The sequence below is a fragment of the Brassica napus genome, chromosome A4 (genome assembly GCF_020379485.1).
Source record: "Brassica napus cultivar Da-Ae chromosome A4, Da-Ae, whole genome shotgun sequence".
Taxonomy (NCBI): Eukaryota; Viridiplantae; Streptophyta; class Magnoliopsida; order Brassicales; family Brassicaceae; genus Brassica; species Brassica napus.
This window is the reverse complement of record NC_063437.1, coordinates 7,311,785-7,331,733: the sequence shown is the minus strand read 5'-3', so window position 1 is coordinate 7,331,733 and position 19,949 is coordinate 7,311,785. Positions and strand designations below refer to the sequence as shown.

The 19,949-nt window shown below is 36.9% G+C and overlaps 1 protein-coding gene across 1 annotated transcript; it reads right to left on the bottom strand.

The window, feature by feature from the left end:
• Positions 1 to 13,233: 13,233 nt before the first annotated feature.
• Positions 13,234 to 15,778, bottom strand: LOC106424928. Its single transcript, XM_013865675.1, has 4 exons — positions 15,514 to 15,778; positions 15,174 to 15,405; positions 13,794 to 14,625; positions 13,234 to 13,650 (listed from the first exon to the last, which is right to left on the bottom strand). The coding sequence occupies exons 1-4, from the start codon at positions 15,776 to 15,778 to the stop codon at positions 13,234 to 13,236; spliced, it is 1,746 nt and encodes a 581-aa protein (XP_013721129.1).
• Between the last annotated feature and the right edge of the window lie 4,171 nt (positions 15,779 to 19,949).

Below are 19,949 nucleotides of genomic sequence, written 5' to 3'. Positions count from 1 at the left end.
TCAAAATTTAGGTTCATGTCAGTTAGGTTAATTCAATTTTCAAGTTATTGGGGCTGGGATGTTAAGACCCATTTATGATTCATAACTTTTCGAATCAGATCGATTCGGGTGATGTTGAGTTCGAGTCGGGTTTTTATTTTTTCATAAAACCCGAAGTGAACTGAATTAGAAATAGTTCGGGTTTATTTGGGTGTGTTTATTTGGGTCTAAAGCCAAAAATTCCAAAATCACCAAAAAAACCTGAGTTAAACCTAACAAAAACTGAAAAGCCAGATAATAATTTGGGGTTTTGAATATTTTTATTAAATTTTTATTATATATATATATATATATATATAAATTAATACTATTATTTTGATTTTCAGTTTGGTTTTAGCTCTTTGGGTTTAGAAAAGTAGAAACCATTCAGATTATTGTATATTTTTATCCAGTTTTAGTTCCGATTTTTTTTTGTTCGGTTTTAGTTTGTTTTTCAGATATTGGATAATATGTCCACGACTACAGTCTCATTAGTTTTGTTATCATTAGTTTTGTTAGATATTTTGTATAGGTTGAGGCAGATCATACTAATATAGACATTATGGTATTAAAATTTATTAAACTGTGCCTAACTTAATATTTAGCTAATTCTAAAATTCTGTGTTGGTTTTTTTTGTATATACTCAAGATTATACTTTAGCACTTATTCCTTCTATTTTGAAGAAATTTTTGTTTTTTTTTTTTTTGTATCTAAGCGGAATCCAAGATTACATGGATGAAATTTTAGGTTTACAAACCAATGATATATATACAAGAAAGGTGTGTGATCGTAAGATTAGCCTATTGAGAAAAAGTAGTTATAGTTAGCCTACTGAAAGAAAGTATTTGTTACTTTGTTTCAGTGATAGAAAGACAAGTGATTTACTTGTTAGAACACAAGCCAGGTCTTGAAAGAAGACGTGTTTACAAACCAATGATATATATACAAGAAAGGTGTGTGATCGTAAGATTAGCCTATTGAGAAAAAGTAGTTATAGTTAGCCTACTGAAAGAAAGTATTTGTTACTTTGTTTCAGTGATAGAAAGACAAGTGATTTACTTGTTAGAACACAAGCCAGGTCTTGAAAGAAGACGTGTTTCATAGATTTGGTGTTAGGTTAGATATCATTTGGTCACAAGATATGGTGTGTCGTATGTTGTGTAAATTCAGTTAACATTGTTATAAGCATCTTAAAGATTCTAATAAAGATAAAACTTGGTGTGTCAAGGTTAGATAATTCTTATATTTTATCTATTTTTGGAACTTTCAATTGGTATCAAAATACACATCTGTAAAGACTGAAGAGTTTGACTCAACACACGGGTAAGGATCCTTGGGAAAAAGATCGATGATGTACTACGACCACTGAATATTTGGTTTTATTTCAAAAGATCTTAAGCTGGACACTTAGAGCACCTCCAATGGGGATTCTACCCATTGGAGTTCTAAAGATTCATATATGTATAAGTATATGTTGTATATGTGTATGTAGGTGTGGGGTTCATTATTTTATGGAGAACCCCACCCTTAAGGTTCTTAAAACAAAGCTTTTAGAACCTTAAAGGTGGGGTTCTCCACAAAATAATGGACCCCACACATATATACACATATACAATATATACTTATACACATATGAATCTTTAGAACTCCAATGGGTAGAACCTGCCATTGGAGGTGCTCTTATAGCTATGGATATTTGAAGGTTCAGCATGAAGATAATCATAATAGGTATCGATTAAGATGCTTGGGACAGCAACAAAATACATAGATGAAATCCCAACCACTAAATAAATTGATGGTTTCATTGTCATCAAACTAAATGCTAAATGAACAAAGAATGAGAAGAATATGTCAAAGTTAAATCAAAACCATTGTCTACTATTCCACTTTAGTTATCAAGAATCAGTTCAACTTCATTCAAGGGTGCACATCAGCTAAAGAGACAGCATGGAATAAATTTTGAAAGAGGTTTGAAGGAACCATAAGCATGAAGACATCGATAATTGAGAGGTCGGCCTCCAAATTCAAAAACCTCATAATGGATGAGAATGAAATCACTACAAACTTTAGTCCTAAGCTATGCTCAATTGCTAATGAAGCACTAGTGATGGGGAAATATATAAATTCAAAAGGCTAGTCAAGAAACTGGTGTGATGTCTACCAAAAAGATTTGAATCCAAAAAACACCTGTGGGGATTAATATTAACATGGATGAAACACCTTTCAAAGAAATAGTGGAGATACTACAAGCATATGAAATGGATTTGAATGACAGAGAAATTATTTCAGAGAATCCTAAAATGTTAGATCTGACTGAGAGTGATGACCAGTCGAGGCTACACATCTTTGAGGAATATATGAGGCCACTTGTGAATATGCTTGACAAACAACTTAAAGAAGTTGTGAAGAAGCATGGAAAATTGTTTGTACATGATCTCGGTTTGTACAAAAACAAGGAAGACAGTAAAGGTAAAACCAGTGCCATGAATGTCAGGGGTTTGGACATATCAAGTTTGAATGTACAAATATCATAAAAATAAAAATCTCGATGCCTGATGTAAATAATATGGACAAAAAAAATATGAGTATACCAACATTTTGAAAATGAAAAATAAGGCATGCAGAACTTGGAGTAAGAATGCAACATATAAAAATAAGGTGTATCTAACCTTATGGATTTGCATTTAGTTGTGGATCATATTGAACATAGTTTTACAAAACAATCTTCATACGTTAAACAAACTTTTATGGAAAAATCTCGTAAAACCAAACTGAGCAAATTTTTCTTCGTATAACAGACAAAAACCATACGAAGCGATTAGATGCAACCATGGTATCTGAAACCCACAACCATGACTGAAATTAACCATCTTAATGCCAGCTGAAACCCACAAAGATGCCTTCATGACAAACTCCTCCTCGCAGTTAGATGCAACCATCTCTCATGCTTCTCCTTGCAGTTACATAGCTGCAACAAAAACATTCCCCAAATTTCCTCCTCGCACATTACTGCAACCAGGCTACTGTCTCTCCCCTTCCTCGAAGTTATCTGCGATCAACAAGCTTTCCCAAGATTTTCTTTGCATTTATTTGGGACCAAGTCTATTCTCTGTCTCCTCGTAGTTTTCTGTGACCAGGACGCCCTCATGTGATTTTCCAACCGAGACTAGTCGACACATCTTGCCTCTACTCAAAATAGTGATCAGTAGGCTGCTCCGTATTGGCTCTTCCTCGAAAATAGTAACAAAGAAGCTTTTATCTCCTTTCCTCCTCTCAAATAGGGACTATGAGCATCCTCTTTTCCTTCTTACTTGCAAATAGCTACAAGCAAGACATCATATTTGCTCTACGAGAAATTTGTGATCTTATTGCCGAGTAGCTCATCTTCTTGTCCTTAAATCCATTGGTCTTATTTCCAACGTCAAGTGTTGAGTCAAAATGGCTAATTGTAAATGCCAAGCTAGTTTCCGACAAGATGAAATGATCTATCGATTATTCCTAGAACCAACAACATAAATTAAGCGTAAATCGGACGAAAAGTCGATTTGTGCGAAAATCACAATCTGGACCAAATGATAAGACCAAAGTGCCATTCACTAAATTAATCGGAGAAAATAACGACAAAAAAAGGATAAATGCGAGAGTATAATCACATAAGAAGAAAATTGAAGGCAAGGTCAGAGAAAGAGAAAATACAAATAGAAAGAAAAACAAAAGAGAAAATTGAAGGCATGGTCCTCTGTTTCAAACGATGCGGGCTTGGGATGGATCATCCTCTCTACCACCGGAAATCGCTCTTTCAAGAAGACTACCAAATGTGTTGCTTCGTCCTTATCGGCGGAAGGCCTAGCCCTTCGTGAAGCTGTTCGTACCTGTGCAAGCTTGGGGCTGAAGAAGGTCTCCTTCGAGTCTGACTCTGCTCAACTTATCAAGGTAGTTAAGTCTGAAACATCCACAACTGAAGTCTATAGTGTGGTGTCTGATATACTCTCTTATGCTTCTGTGTTTGAGTTTGTTGATTTCTCTTGGATTCCTAGAGAGAAAAATATGTTAGCAGATTGTTTGGCAAAGGATGCATTGAATGCTCCTGAACCTTTGGTTGTTGGTGATGCTTTCATTGCTCCCAACTAACTACATATCACTCGAATTATGTGTTTCAAAAAAAAAAAAAAAAAACAAAACATATGAATCTCTTCAAGAATCGTAAAGGCTGACAATCTAAGAGACTATATAAAGAGGAGAGACAAGTATTCATGAGCAAATAAGCATATTGACATAGAAGAACCACAACTTAATTTTGGAGAACTGAGCATTTAGGAAGAATTTAAATTTAGTATTTAACTAACTTATCTTTAGCAACTATTTTTCCCTTACTTTGCTATGCTTTGCTTTTAGTTCTTTAGTAAATTTCGACACGCGCGGATAACTTTTCGAGAAAATGACTAGAATATATAACAAAAGTTGGTTTATTACTAGAGTGTTGAACATCTTTTTTAAATGACTAGAATGTTTGGACACCCATAGTAAATGATTGTAAGGGCCTTTGGTTAATTTTTTTAAAAATTAAAATTATTTTTAAATATATAATCCACATCACTAATTAAAATTACACATCACCAACACAATAGAAACTAAACCGTCTCTTCTCTTGAGTTAACTAAATCGAAGTTTAAAAAAAAAAAACTAACTAAGAACATTGTTTTCTCTTCTCGAAGAAGGAACCGTCGAAGAAAAAAAAAACCGTCTCTTCTCCCACTCTTCGTCATCGATATTGTCTGTGTTAACTTCCTCTTCGTCGAAATAGCTCTCTGTCGACATTGTCTGTGTTAACTTCCTCTTCCGCGAGGATACTCCCACTCTTCGTCATCGACAGAATTCTGAACTCGTTTGTACGAAATCGTCTTCGCCGCCATCTTCGCCGCATTCTTATCTACGAGTTCGTCTTTCCGGTAGGATATCGCGACGTTATATATTGTGTTTTGTTGAGTTTGTGGGTCAGTTATGTATTATATTTCATCTGATTTATATATGGTTGCGACTGAGATAGGGTTGTGTTGCGGCTGTGATTTTGTTTTGTTGGGAGTTTCATTGCGTCTGAGTTAGGGTTTTGCTGCGGCTGAGTTATGGTTATGTTATGACTGAGTTATATTTGTATCGTGAATAACCTAATGTTATGTTATGCTTGTGTTACTCTTATGATGCGGCTGAGTTACTGTTTTGTTGTGGCTGATTTTATTGTTTGGTTTTATGATCATATAGATGCCGCTGAAGTTAAATCAGGGGATTACCCACCAAGACTTTACCCTAAAGTGTCTTCTAACCTATATGGTAAAATTATTAATCACAATTTCCATCCAGGGCATTTCCCCCACGTTAGAGAAACAATAGGACTTGATGTGTGGGAAGAACTTGTGAACTCTCCCATTGGAGTAGTTGCTAGGCTAGCCGAACGCGAAAGCATGTGGTCTGGTAGGACAGTGTACTATCTGCTGTGTAGACAGCTGCGAGTTATAAAGAAGGAGATATGGTGTCTCGTGGCTGATGAGGCTATCAGGTTTAGCTTGCTCGAGTTTGGTGAGATCACTGGGCTAAACACAGGTCCATTGCCAACAGAAAAATTTGATCCTGGTCAATACAACGAGTTTTGGGGGGAGTTGAAAGTGCCGCTTGGGATGAGACCAAAGTTAGATGAACTGAATGCAGCATTAGCGTTCTGTCCGCGTTGGAGTTTTGAAAAGCGCAAGTGGTTGGGGCTGCAACTTCTTCAAGCCATGGAAATCTATTGTTTGCATCACAATTCAAGGATACCCTTTCAAAGTGCAATAAGAGTATTCGACGATGAAGCCATGAGGTCGTATCCATGGGGTCGGACTGCATATGAAGTTCTAATTGACTCTATTAAAACGTTGGCTCCAGATGGAGGTTCATACACAATAAGCGGCATGAAGGATGCATTATTGATTTGGGCTTATGAATCCGTCACATGCTTCGGTGAGAGTTTTGGGAGAGTGATCAATAACGAAGACGTTCCGCTTTTGCGATGGGGTGGAAAGCGTACACGTGCAAGCTTTGATAAATTGTTGTCTTCCGAAATCGAAAAGCATGGGGAGGTAAGATTTAACGCTGATTTAATTTATTTGATGGCTTAGTTCATAGTTACTTAATGGCTGAGTTATGTATTAAATTACGGCAGAATTATGTTAGTTGATGGCTGAGTTATGTATTAAATCACAGCTGAATTATTTTAGTTGATGGCTGAGTTTTGTGTTAGTTTGGAGGCTGAGTTTTGTTATAACCTGGTGTTGCAGGTGCGTGTGAGGAGAATGGTTTTGAAGGACTCAATTGAATAGATGTTTCCTATTTGACCGGGTGAAGATGATGACCCACAACTCGTTAGGTTGATAACAGACATACATTCAGGTAGATTTGTGAATGGTTTGTGGGAAGTGCATGGGAATGCAAAGGGGAAGGGGAAGGGGAAGGGGAATGGGAATGAGAAGAAGAGAATGAAGGGTGGAGTTTCGCCAGAAGCTGAGCCACCCACTAAAAAGCAAAAGAAAGTTAAGACACATAATGAGTCTGAAGCTGATGCAGCCGGAAATGAGTCTGAAGCTGATGCAGCGGAAAAAGGTTCTAGCGAGACGGAAGGTAGCAAAGAGTTGGAGTTGGAAAACAAAGCGACTCTAACGACCATTGTGAATACTCTGGATATTATTTCTAGAAAATTTGATCAGGTTGACTCACAGTTGGAAGCTTACGAGTTAGACCGGAACAGACCATTGATGGACCAAAAGACCATTGATGACAGGGTGAATGCTTTACTAGAGGAGCGTCTGAAAGATCTGGGGATTGGGAAAATTCCCGAAAACCATCATGACCCTCTCCACCATTATCAAACCCCTCTCCACCATTATCGAAGGTATCACCGGTGGTTCGAACGCATCAGAAGTCTGTCATTAGTCCAGCGTTAGTAGATGCGACTCCTCGACCGAAAAAGAATTTGGCCAAGGAGCTTGAAAAGGAATCAGGGGTGAAAAGGGCTTTGGATGAGGAGTTTGGTAGTGTCGATAAAGATACTGATATGCGGCCTCTTGATTTCCTAGTAATTTCTCCTGCAAAGGCTACTAAGGATGATAAGTCTACTAAGGATGTTAAGGCTGCTAAGGATCTAGCATATGGACGCGGCTGCAGGCGCACGCGTATTGTTAAGGGTGAGGAAGCCGATGAGAAGAAAAAAGCAGTGCAGGCAGATGCTGCGTTTAAGAGGAAGGAGAAGGCTAAGGCTAAGAAAAAAGCTGCTGAGGAAAAGGAAAAAGAGGCTGAAGCTAAGAAAAAAGAGGCTGCAGCTAAGAAAAAAGTGACTGAGGCTAAGAAAAAAGAAGCTGAGTTAAAGAAGAAACAAGAGGCTGTGCTAAAGAAGCAAAACCAGGTTGGGTCAAAGTACAAAAAGATGACTCCACCGCGTGACGGTGTAACAAGATGCAATGTACAACCTGATGTAGAGGATATAGTTCATTGGCTGATATAACTGACGAAGTTGTTGCAGAACAGAACGAATTCGCGCTGGAGTCTGATGTCGAGAATTCTGAATTAGTTAGATCTGCCATAATTAAGGAATTCCGGGAGAAAAATGTTCGGTTAACTCCAAAAGGGTTGTCAACGACGGCAGTTTCTTCATCATTTGATTTTCCGATGGTAGGACATGATGGAACGACGTGCATGAGGAAGAATGTTACTCCTTCATCAGCAATATATGACCCTCTAGCACATGTTGATCCGGCGCTATTGGAGAAACTTATGCAACACATAAAGGCAATTCCACCCAAACCACCAGCACCACCAGGTAAAAAAGAAGTACTAACAGCTGATCATGAGAGTGACTTCTACAACATACTTATCCATGAGAGACCGTGACCGGAAGCTGAGTATGGATGGGTGTTTGATAATGTAAGTCTTTATTATAGCTGAGTTATATATTATTTTATTTTATTATGGCTGTGTTATCTAATTTTTACGGCTGAGTTATATAATATTTTATTATATAATGGTTGAGTTATATATTCTCTTATTATATAACGGCTGAGTTATATATTTGATTACGGCTGACTTGTTCATATTATTTGTATAGCATGTCGTGGCATATATGAATGTCCTCATTAAAATGTCCATGCGAGAGCCCACTCCATTCTGGTCCAAGCGGATTGCCTTAGTTGACGGTTGGTGGCAAAGTTCTTTGATTCACGATTACGGCCAGTTCAAGATGAAACCCACAATGTTCATGTTCAAAGGCAATGGTTATGAAGATATGATAAATGGTAGGATTCCCGATCATTGTCGAACAAACTTGAGGTGGTATGAAGATGTGGATCACTTGTACGGATGTCTTCAAACCGGCGGAAATCACTGGGTTGCGTATCACGTAGATCTGAAGAAGGAGAAGATTGATTGCTACAATCCAATCTTTGGTGAGGTAACACCCGAAAGTGAGCAGAAAATTCTGAATTCATTTAAACCGCTGACGCACATGATTCCCGCTACGTTGAGTGTACATATTCCTGCCAATATGAGACCCATTAGCAGGAAGAAGTTCTCATTCAGAAGGAGGAGCAAAAGATACACTCCACAAAACACCCAGATTGGCGATTGTGGGGTGTATTCGTTGAAGTTTGTGGAGTGTCTAGCGTTTGGTGTAACATTTGATGGGATAAACGATCAAAATATTCAAGGTTTACGGATGAAGATGGCAGCAAGTTTGTGGAGTGTCTAGCGCTTGGTGTAACATTTGATGGGATAAACGATCAAAATATTCAAGGTTTACGGATGAAGATGGCAGCAGATATCCTCGTTGAATGAGGAAATATTCAAATGTCTAGCGCTTGTTGTACTTAACTTTTGTTGTTGTTGTTTTATGATGAACTTATGTTGTTATTTTGTACTTGACTTATGTTGTTATTAGAAAATTTGACTCAGTCTTATCGTTTTTATAACCCTGCCGTGTCGTATATACGTAACTCAGCCTTACCCCAAACATACCCTATAATCGTAACATAGATATATAAAAAGATATTATAACTCAGACATACCTCAAACATACCCATTAATCAAAAAAAATAAATGTTTATACTTTAAAATGTTAAATTGAAACTCTAATTATATATCTGAAGTGAATATATAATCAACTGAATGTGTCTTCTTTATTGAATCTATGAGTTTAGAATCAATGATGATCTTGAGGTATATGTTGTCTTACAATTACTCATAAACTTAACTGATACATATGAGGTGTGAGCATAATTCAAAACTCATAAACTATTATTGTGTTATTTATCATGAATTTGTGTTTTTATAACTATTCTTGCACCATAAAATCCAAATCCCAAACTTAAAAACCAAAAAAAGCAAATCTAAACCCTAAATAAGCAACCCTAAACCCATTTACTAAGTCAGCCGTAAATGTAGTCTGTAACACAGCTGTAAAGTGTAACTTCATCCTGATGTTTGGAGGGAAAAAGATAACTGCTTCTTGGGAAATTTTAACTCGAGACGTTTGACGTTCTGTACCTCTCTATATATTGTCTCCTCTCTTACAACTTTCTTTCTCTAAAAAATACTAAACAAAAACTCTCAATCCTCATCAAAAGTTATGCCGATTGTTCCTGGTTATTCGACGATGTTAGAGAACAGTGTCAATGCGATACTAAGCTCTGAAAATCGTGAAAACCTCCCTCTTCTATACTCTGGTCCGGGTGAATTACTTGACACAACTAGTACTATCTGGTTCAAATTTTTAAGTGATCTCTCTCTCGTCATCCCGTTAATTCTTGCAGAAGGATGGGTTCATGATTGGCCGACATACCGCGTAATTCCCGATCATTTTAAGGAACGCTGGTTTCTTTAACTCCCTGTAAGAAACATGTGGGATCGAAGGCATAATTTGACATTTTGGACACATTTTAATCTTGTGGCCAGAACGCTATTTCGTTGCCAGATGCGCTATTTGAAGAGAACTTGGGCAATCGGAGGCGACAAGCCTCCGTGGATGTTAACAAGAGTTTGGCGTGATCTCGTCCACATGTTTGAAGAGTTTGGTCCTGACAATTTTGGTTTCTGAAAGTGATGCCTTGTCTGTATTTTGAATCTGCTAATTTCGGTTCCCGAATGTAAACATGTCGAATTCGTATTTCTAGTATATTAAGTACTATAACCCAGTCATAATGTGTTTGTTTAATTCAGCCGTATCTTTATAATAACTCAGCCAAAACGTGTAAGGTAACTCAGTTGTGAATGTTAGTTTACGATAAATCCAGCCATAAGTGACCGAAACTCTGCCGTAAATAAATTAATCATAATTCAGCCATTGTAAAACGGAAAAACACAGCTGTGAATGTTAATATAATAAATTTCTAATGTGACGTTTCCACTTGCTTGATTGGACTGAGTTGTCGATTAATTATGACGTGTGTAGAAAATACGGCTCAAACCTAATATCGAGGCTAATTATTAACACTCTCTGACGCATGTGTCGAGGGATTTACAATACCACCACATTTAAATATTATTTAATTATGGCGCGTGTGGAAACGATGCCGTTTCATCATGTCGTCTGTCTCACCCTAATTCCATGTAATTCCATTTCGTTTCTGAAATTGTTTTGACAATCTGCTAATTTCGGTTCCTGAATGTAAACATGTCGAATTCGTATTTCTTGTATATTAAGTACTATAACCCAGTCATAATGTGTTTCTTTTTTTAATTCAGCCGTATCTTTATAATAACTCAGCCAAAACATATAATGTAACTTAGTTGTGAATGTTAGTTTACGATAAACCTAGCCATAAGTGACCGAAACTCAGCCGTAAATTAATTAATCATAATTCAGCCATTGTAAAACGGAAAAACCTAGCTGTGAATGTTAATATAATACATTTCTAATGTAATGTGACGTTTCCACTTGCTTGATTGGACTGAGTTGTCGATTAATTATGCCGCCTGTGGAAAATACGGCTTAAACCTAATACCGAGGCTAATTATTATCACTCTGACGGGTAGTCGAGGGATTTACAATATCGACACATTTAAATATTATTTTAATTATGACGCGTGTGGAAACGATGCCGTTTCATCATGTCGTCTTTCTCACCCTAATTCCATGTAATTCCATTTCGTTTCTGAAATTGTTTTGAGAATAAAAATGTCTTCTTCATCGGCCGTTTCAAGAAATTCTTACAGACGTCGTTCAAACGCGGAAAGAGGAACGCCGAAACAGTGTTGGTATGGTGAACCCTGTTACATTTCTACATCTGGAACCTTTACAAATCCAGGAAGATTGTACTATTGCTGCGAAAAAGGATATAATAAGGTTCGTTTTGGTTCTTATTTCGCATGTTCTGTAACATAGTACTTAGATCTGATTATATTGTGGAAACATAGATATTTATTCAAATGGGCGGATGAGTGTTTGGTTGAAGAGGTTGATGATATTAAGTCACTGATAAGTGACATGAACAAAGACATCTCGGAATTCAGAGTTAACATTGCTCTGTTGGAGAAAGAGATTAAAATAATGAAGACGGCGTCTGGGGGAAAAGGAGAAGAATGTATGAGTCAGGGCCGGTTTTAAAGAATGTGTTTGTTTGTGGGGTTAGAATGTCGTTACTTTGCTACTACTACTACTTTGTTTAGTAATGTTTTGTAAGTCAGCCTACGATTAATGTAACTCAGACTTAACGTATTATAGTAACTCAGCCGTTATGTATAAAGTAACTCAGCCGTAAAGTATAAAGTAACTCAGCCGTAATGTATAAAGTAACTCAGCCGTAGAGTGTAAAGTAAATCAGCCGTGAAGCCGTAATGTATAAAGTAACTCAGCCGTAAACTGTAAAGGAACTCAGTTAACTCATCATTGTTTATACCACAACAAACATTATCACTCACCCACTTTCATTATTAATGGGATGTTTCCACTAGCTTGATTGGACTGAGTTGTCGATTAATGGTGGCGCGTGTTTAAAATATCGAGACTAATTATTACTATAACTCAACCATCGATATGAGAATATCGATGCTAATTATTAATCCATCCGTTGGTTTGTAATTGACGTTTTACATGTCTGCATGTAAACTAAGAAATCTGAACGTTTTGCAATGCATCTAAATGAACATCTTTTTTCAAGTGTTTAATGCATAATAAATCAGTCATGATAAAACAGTAATGCAACCGTAATTGAACAATAAATCAGCCAAAAGAAACAATAACCAAGCCTTCATTACATTCATTTGAACTTAAAAAGAAAATAGCACAGAACTTAAAAAGATAAGGTACCGATAGATTACATCTTCACCACTTCCTTGTGTCCCTGATAACGCTTATCGGTTCAAAATCACGAAAAAACAAGCCAAACTCTTTGATCCAGAAACAACGCTCACACATGTTGTCATCCTTAGTCGTATCAAGGTGCCACAAGGAGAGCCATTTTCGCCACACATGTGTTGCACATCGGCATCTGTAGAACGACGGAACAAACTTTGAAATGAACAGCGCCCAATTTTGGCGGAACTAGTCAGATTGCCACAAACCCCATCCCCATTTCACAGATCGTACTAGTTTCCCTACCCTATGAACCCATTCTCTTGGAATATCGTGAAAATACTGCCCATCACACAAAACGATTGCTTGAGTAATTGCGTGTGTATACACAGCACGCTTATATCCTGCATCAGCTGCACGCTTCAAGTGTGCTTGGATTTCCCTCAGCGTAGCAAGATTTCAACAACTGCGAAGGCATGAGTTCCCAGGGAACGGATAACACATCATAAAAATAGTAAACACCATGCCGCTCTGCTAACGCTTTCATCGACTTGGACGATGCTTTGAGGCCATAGAGATCTTGGAAGGAGTCACGGGCCACACGTTCAACCACCAACGCCTGAATTTCTTCAGGCAATTCAAGAAGAGGAAAATATTCCATTTAGATAGAGAGAGAAGTTGTGTAAAAAATAGAGAGTTGAACATATAATTGTTCGAGAAATGCCTTATTTATAAGAGAAGCCGGTTATTTACATCGCGACGTTTGGAATTTTGGGCGGGAATTATGAAAACAAAAACCCAGCCGTAATTCAAATGCATGAAAATCCCTAATCCAGCCGTAATATATATAAGTGAAAACAAAAACCCAGCCGTAATTCAAAAACATGAAATTCCCTACAACACTTGCTTACATATGACAAGTTTTCGCATTATGGCCACTCTCTCTACATCGAGAACGTGTGTGTTCTATCTTAGGTCTTCCTGGTTGTTGACGAATATACGGGGGCAAGCACGGTTGGTCTGCCACGATTTCTGGAATAGGTTGCGCTTCGTCAGCCGGCATGATAGATTCAGCGTATGCGCTCACCAAATATTCACTGTTATAGTACGGACTGCACATGGATATACGACAAACATTGTTGTACTCCGCAGCTGTGATTGCGTGTACACATGGTAATTTCTCACGTTCGAAACGCCGACATGTGCACTTTCGCTCTACCAAATTAACAACATTCAAAGACTCGCTAAAAGATCCATATTTAACTTCAGTGTGATGATCATCAATCCTTTGGACCGTCAATTCTCTGGCGGCAGTTACACGACCCTATTAATAAATATGAAACGACTGAGTTATTACATATTACAGCTGATTTAAGAATTATAATGGCTGTCTTATGAATTTTATGAAAGGCTGATTTAAGAATTTTATGAAACATTGTCGTATTTTTACTGTTACGACTGACTTACATGTAGTAGTTTCTCGACACCACGCGTAAGCGTTGTTGGCTGCGATCTGGCATCCTCTCTCTGTTCAGCAAACCATCTGGTCAGCATAACCCGTATCGATTCTAATATTCGAACAATGTTTAGACCTCTTGCATGCGACAATGGTCTGTTCATTGATTCCGCTATGTTTGTAGTCATCAAATTGTACCTCTCGCCCGGGAAATGAACACGCGTCCACAGGCGGACATCAGCTCTTTGGAGGTAGCCGTGGAGGGCAGGATGAATCGCTTCAATCTCCTCGAAAATCGCAGTAAAGTCAGACATCCTAAAACATCTTGCCGCTTTCTTCACTAGACGGAATGTTTCTTTTCCTTTGTACCGTCCCAATATGTTCTTATATAAATGGTAGGTGCATATTCCCCGAGCAGCCAACGGATACACATTTCTAATTGCTTTCCCTATCGAGTTATGCCTGTCCGAGATTATCGCAAGACCCTCGTCGTCAGGAATCAGAAGTTTTAGTTGCATAAAAAAACAATGCCACGAATCATCATTTTCTGTGTCAACCACTGCGAAGGCTATTGGAAAAATCTGGAAGTTACCGTCCTGAGCTAGTGCTGTGAGTAGTGTCCCTTTGTATTTACCAATGAGAAACGTACCGTCGACTACAACAACTTTGCTTATGAAAGGAAACCCATTAACGCTCGCACCAAAGGCAAGAAACACATACATGAATCTTCCAAGCTCATCGATTTGAAGATGCGTAACTGTACTTGGATTTGCCCTTCTTATCATGTATAAGTAAGAAGGCAAGCTTTCAAACCCACACTCAGGTGTTCCCTCATCGATTTCCCTTACAAATTTCAACTTCCGGTGTGATTTCTAATAATCCATCTGTTCACATGAAAAAACGATCCTTATTACACAGCCACATCAAATAATTAAGACAGCCATAACATACTTAATAACTCAACCCTATTTTACTATAACTCGACCGCATCTAAATATATAGTAACCTAGTCGAATTGTATGATTATGTCAGCATGTACATTTGACATTACTCAGCCGTGACGTTAAAAATAACTTAGCCACAACAAAGTAATTACTTTTATACCAAATTTCTTAGTGAAAGCTATTCCGACGCTCGTAGGGCGAACGGCCGGACCAACGTCGCCGAGAAAATTCTTGTACAACATACCTAAAATATCCGGTGTTGCTTGTCGAGATCGATTAGAACGCTCTGTGCAGGAACATGTATGCTTCGAATCGTAAATACGAACAAAAAACGCCTTGGATTCTCCTAGGGTAGAAGCATGAACTCTCCAGAAACATCCATCAACCCAACACTTAACAACGTATGATGTCGGGGTTGATGTTTCTACATCAAAATCAAATTTATACCTCATTGTAAGAAGTTTAAGTCGTCTCTCCAAATCGTCTTTACTATCGTAACGTTGACCTACCGCAATGTCTATCGACGACATATCCAAACTTAGAACCTCCAGATTCCCTTTAGATCTGCTCACCGAGAAGTTCTGATATCTCTTTTTGGGAGTTAGCGTTGGTGAATCTTCGTCATCTGTAGGAGACTCACCATATGAGCTGAAGTTATCATCTTCAGATGACGCACCGTCTGAATCGTCGAACATATCAAATTGGCTTTCAAATTCATCATCTTCTTCGTTTTCTTCGCCTATTTCATCTTCTCCGACTACGTCATGTTGTTCTCCTTCGACATTACTAAAGCAGTCATTCTCATTGTCCTCTTGTTCCTTCTCCAAACTACAACCATCGTAACTCCCACTGTAATTTTCGTCTCTGGACTCAACTACTGAAGCTTCTGCTTCTGCTTCTGAGCTAAGACGCAAAAATGTTTTACTCTTCTCGCTTGCTCTGTTCTCCGTAATCTCCACACAGAGACGTAGTCGTTCGATTTTCTTCAGGCTTAGAAAACCTTGCAATTGCCGAGTATTGGACACGTAAAATGGTGGAGTGTCGTGCGCCATCATTTTCAATGCTTTATTCGAGAACATGTAGCTAAGCTGAATATGATCCTTCAAATCATTCAATCCGTAATCTTCGAGAACAGACTTTACGAAATCTTCATGTGTTGTTTTCTCATCTAAATGAAGAACTTTACACCCTCTACTGTCGACGTTAAACACATATTTGTTTTTCTTAATCCAGTTACCGGAAACAATAATTACCGGATCTATAACCAATTGAGAAAGATGAAGACGATAGATAACTAAAATAAAGAAGAACATGAACAGTCTCATAAAGCAAGTTATAAATTTCGTTTGTTAGTGATGACATGGCAAGGAGTTTGTTGACATGGCAGATTCCGAGACTGTATCTTGGATTTTTTTACAAAACTCAGCCAAAAAGTTAACATTAACTCAGCCTTTAAGTAACAACAACTCGGCTATCACGTATTTAATTAACCCACTTATACTCGAGTTTAATAACACTCCAACAAAATATCTCAGTCATTATGAAACTAAAACTCAGCCGTAATTGAAGAGAACCCTTTTTACAAAAATCAGCTGTAATTAAAAGAAAACAACCCAGCCATAATGTAAAATATAAACCAGCCGTAATAATGTCACAGCAAAGAACATAAAAAGAGAAAAGATTCTGATAGAATACATCTTCACCACTCCCTTGTGTCCATAATCACGCTCATCGGTTCAAACTCATGGAAGAAGAGCCTCAACTCATTGATCCAGAAACAGCGGTTACACATTTTGTCACCCTTACAGTTTTCAATGTACCACAAGACCCAATCTCGCTCCATAACAGAAACACACTGGCAACTATAGAACGAAGGAACAATGGTTGAAATGAACTCGTCCCTCTTTGCCAGAAACTCGTGATTGTGCGACAAACCTCATGCCCATTTTAGAGATCGAACTAGTTTCCCGACCCTGTCAAATGATTCCCTCATAAAATGAGCAAAATACTCCTCATCACCCCAAAATATTTTTCTAGTCATTGCGTATGTATACACAGCACGCTCATATCCTTCATCCGCTGCAAGCTTCGTGAAAGCAAGTCCTTCTTCCTGAAGGTTAAATGTGAAGAAAAACTGTACACCCTTCATATAAAGTGTGCTTGGATTTCTCTCTGCGTAACAAGTTTTAAACAACTCAGGAGGCATATTGAGTCTCATGGGAACGGATAACACATCGTAAAAATGGTTTACCCTGCTCTGCTCTGCTAACGCCTTCATCGTCTTGCACGATGCTCTTAGGCCATAGAGATCTGTGAAGGAGTTACCGGCCACACGTTCAACCACTAACGACTGAACCTCTTCAGGCAATTCAAGTATCAGGAAATAATCCATTAATGTAATGTTCATATAACTAAGCAAATATATTTTAAATAACTCAGCCATGTTGGTTAATATAACATCGACGCCTTCGTAGAGATCGAGACGGTAATAATTTATTATTTAACTCATAATATAACTCAGCCATTAATATTAACATAACTCAACCGTTAATATTTTCGGTTTTATCATGGCCCATCGAGATTTAGGTTTGATACTTTGGGACGGCTGAGTGCGGAAAATACGGCTCAGAACTAATATCGAGGCTTTTATAACATCGAGACGATACTTTAGTATTTAAAAAACTGATTTAACATTCCCGGTAATCCTTTTTTATAATATTAAACGCCTTATAATAATGGGACGTTTCGTCTTTCTTGATTTGACGGCTCAGAACTAATATCGAGGCTATTTATAACATGGAGACGATAATCACGAGGAGTTAAAAAGTTAAATAAGGCAGAAATTAACGATAACTCAGTCGTAATACGAAAATATTAAAATTCATACGTCAGCCGTTATACTAATCAAGAAAACACAATATAATCGTAACATGTTTATATAACTCAGTCGTAATGTAAAACATTAAAACCCAAAACCCAGCCGTTATACAAAACATTTATACCCAATTCTTTTCATCGTCTCTCTTGCTCTGTCATTCCGATTCATTTCGTCATCCTTGTTCTCCGTAAACTGGTGGAGTGTCGTTCGTTGAATACATATCTGTTGTTGCGAATTCAATCTGTTGTTCTCAATTCATTCAATCTGTAATCATCGAGTACAGACTTTGTGAATTCTTCATGTCGGCGTTGAATACATATCTGTTTTTCTTAATCCAGTTACCATAAACAATAATTACCGGATCCATAAGATCTCGGAGAAAGATGAAGAATAAGATGAAGAAGATAGATATATAGATAGATAAAGAAGATGAAAAAAAAGATGAACAGACAGACAAACGTAGTTGTAAAGTAGTTCGTTAGCAATGACATGGCAAATCCGAGTTGATGACATGGCGGATGACATGAAAAATCGGTTAATCAGCCGACAAACAAATATATAAATCAGCCTACGTAAATCAGCTCTCATCTACAATGTAAGTCAGCCAAACCATGGAAATATTTCAGTAATTAATCTTTTGATCCTTAATCAGCCGTAATCAAGATGAAAAACGATAAATCAGCCGTTTCGTCACATAGATCAGCCATCAAACGAATGATATTCTAGTAATTAATCTTTCGCTAATAAGTCAGCTGTAACCGAGCTGAGTTTACTGTTAATTCATCCTATTACGGCCGACTTATCATAAACTCAGCTTTAACAACATCACATTAGTCAGCCGTAAATTATATAACTCAGCCACTCGATATTCATTAACTCAGCCGTGGAAACATAACTCAGTCGTCTCTTAGTTACAACTCAGCCAAATTTCCAGAAAACAAACCGCCGATGTATAAGTCAGCCGTAACCTTTGTCTGTAAGTCAGCCTTTTTCTCATAAATCAGCCACATTTTTGTAATTCAGCCGTACCGTCCGGCTGACTTATGTTCTTACGTCAGCCTTTTCCTCTTAACTCAGCCGCGTTTGTTTATTCAGCCGACATGTAGATATAAATCAGCCGTAACGACGTATGTAGCGAATTACGGCTGGCTTAATGAAAACACGGAACATAATTCCTACGTGGCGCCGGGTTTTTGCTTATGTGGCAGTGAAAAGTAATGGCATTCCTGTAAATATGTTTTTTCTCATAACGTAAAAAAAAGACACACTTGGTATTTAAAAAATGCCAGTAATAAAAAAAAGATTTGTATGGTTCTTGTCAATTGCCCTAAACTTTTATATATCTTAGTAAACTTCCCTAACTTTTCCAATACAAAACTTTTGTTTCATAAAAAGAAAATTATAGTTAGAATTTGAACTTAAATGTCTGAGTTTTGATGGCACCTATAATTGAAAGTTTTTTTTATCTTTTTACGCCTCATATTGGGTTTTTTGTTACGCAAAATTATTTTTTTGGTTGACAAAAAACTTATTTAATGAAAATTATAATTTATGTATAGAATTTTGCTTTTTTATTTTTATTTTATTTATGTTTGTATATTATTTATATTTAAATTAGTGCATATAATTTATTTTAATTATAAATCTAAAAAGAGGTAAAATTTTGAATTTTCAAGAGAATATTCGAAATTTAAATGAGAAATAATTATATGAGAAATGTTATATCCAGTTTTATTACTGTGTAGAAGTTTCATTAAAAGTCTTAGGTTTGTGAATAAAGTAAAATTTTATTTTTTTTATTTCAGATATATATATTGTTTTCACTTGTAAAAAGTAAATTTTATGATGAAATGAAAAATACATATACAGTTAAGTTATGCTCTCACATATATTATACGACATACACATAACTTTAAAATAAATTTTTGTATTTTAATTTTGATAAATTTCTTGTCCGTTGAATATATATTATTAGTGATTTTGGTAGCCCAATATTAAATCCCATTCTTTTAAATCACCACTCATACTCCGAAAGTTGAAAAGATGTTGTGTTCGAGATTTTTGTTACTTTCTTGATATTGGATGAGATTATGAATTCTTAAAAAAAGGGATTAACTTCAAAAGTTTATTTAAATCTATCAATTTCCTGAACTATTTAACAAAATTACAATATAATTATTTAAATATAGGTTAAGATCCACGTTGAAATGCAAGATTTTTTATTTATTATTGATACTAGATCGTTTTTCCGCGCTCGCGCGGATAATATACTTTTGAATTTCTTTTTTTTTTCATATTTTATCATATATAAACTATCATCTTAGTTTTAGATTAACTGTGTTTAT

Excerpts from the sequence above, each read along its gene's own strand:
- LOC106424928 (XM_013865675.1), bottom strand. The coding sequence starts at position 15,778 with ATGGCGCACGACACTCCACCATTTTACGTGTCCAATACTCGGCAATTG. Across the intron at positions 15,406-15,513 it reads CAATGAGAATGACTGCTTTA|ACGGTGCGTCATCTGAAGAT; the intron begins GTAATGTCGAAG and ends TCGACGATTCAG. Across the intron at positions 14,626-15,173 it reads CTTAAACTTCTTACAATGAG|GGAAATCGATGAGGGAACAC; the intron begins GTATAAATTTGA and ends GAAATTTGTAAG.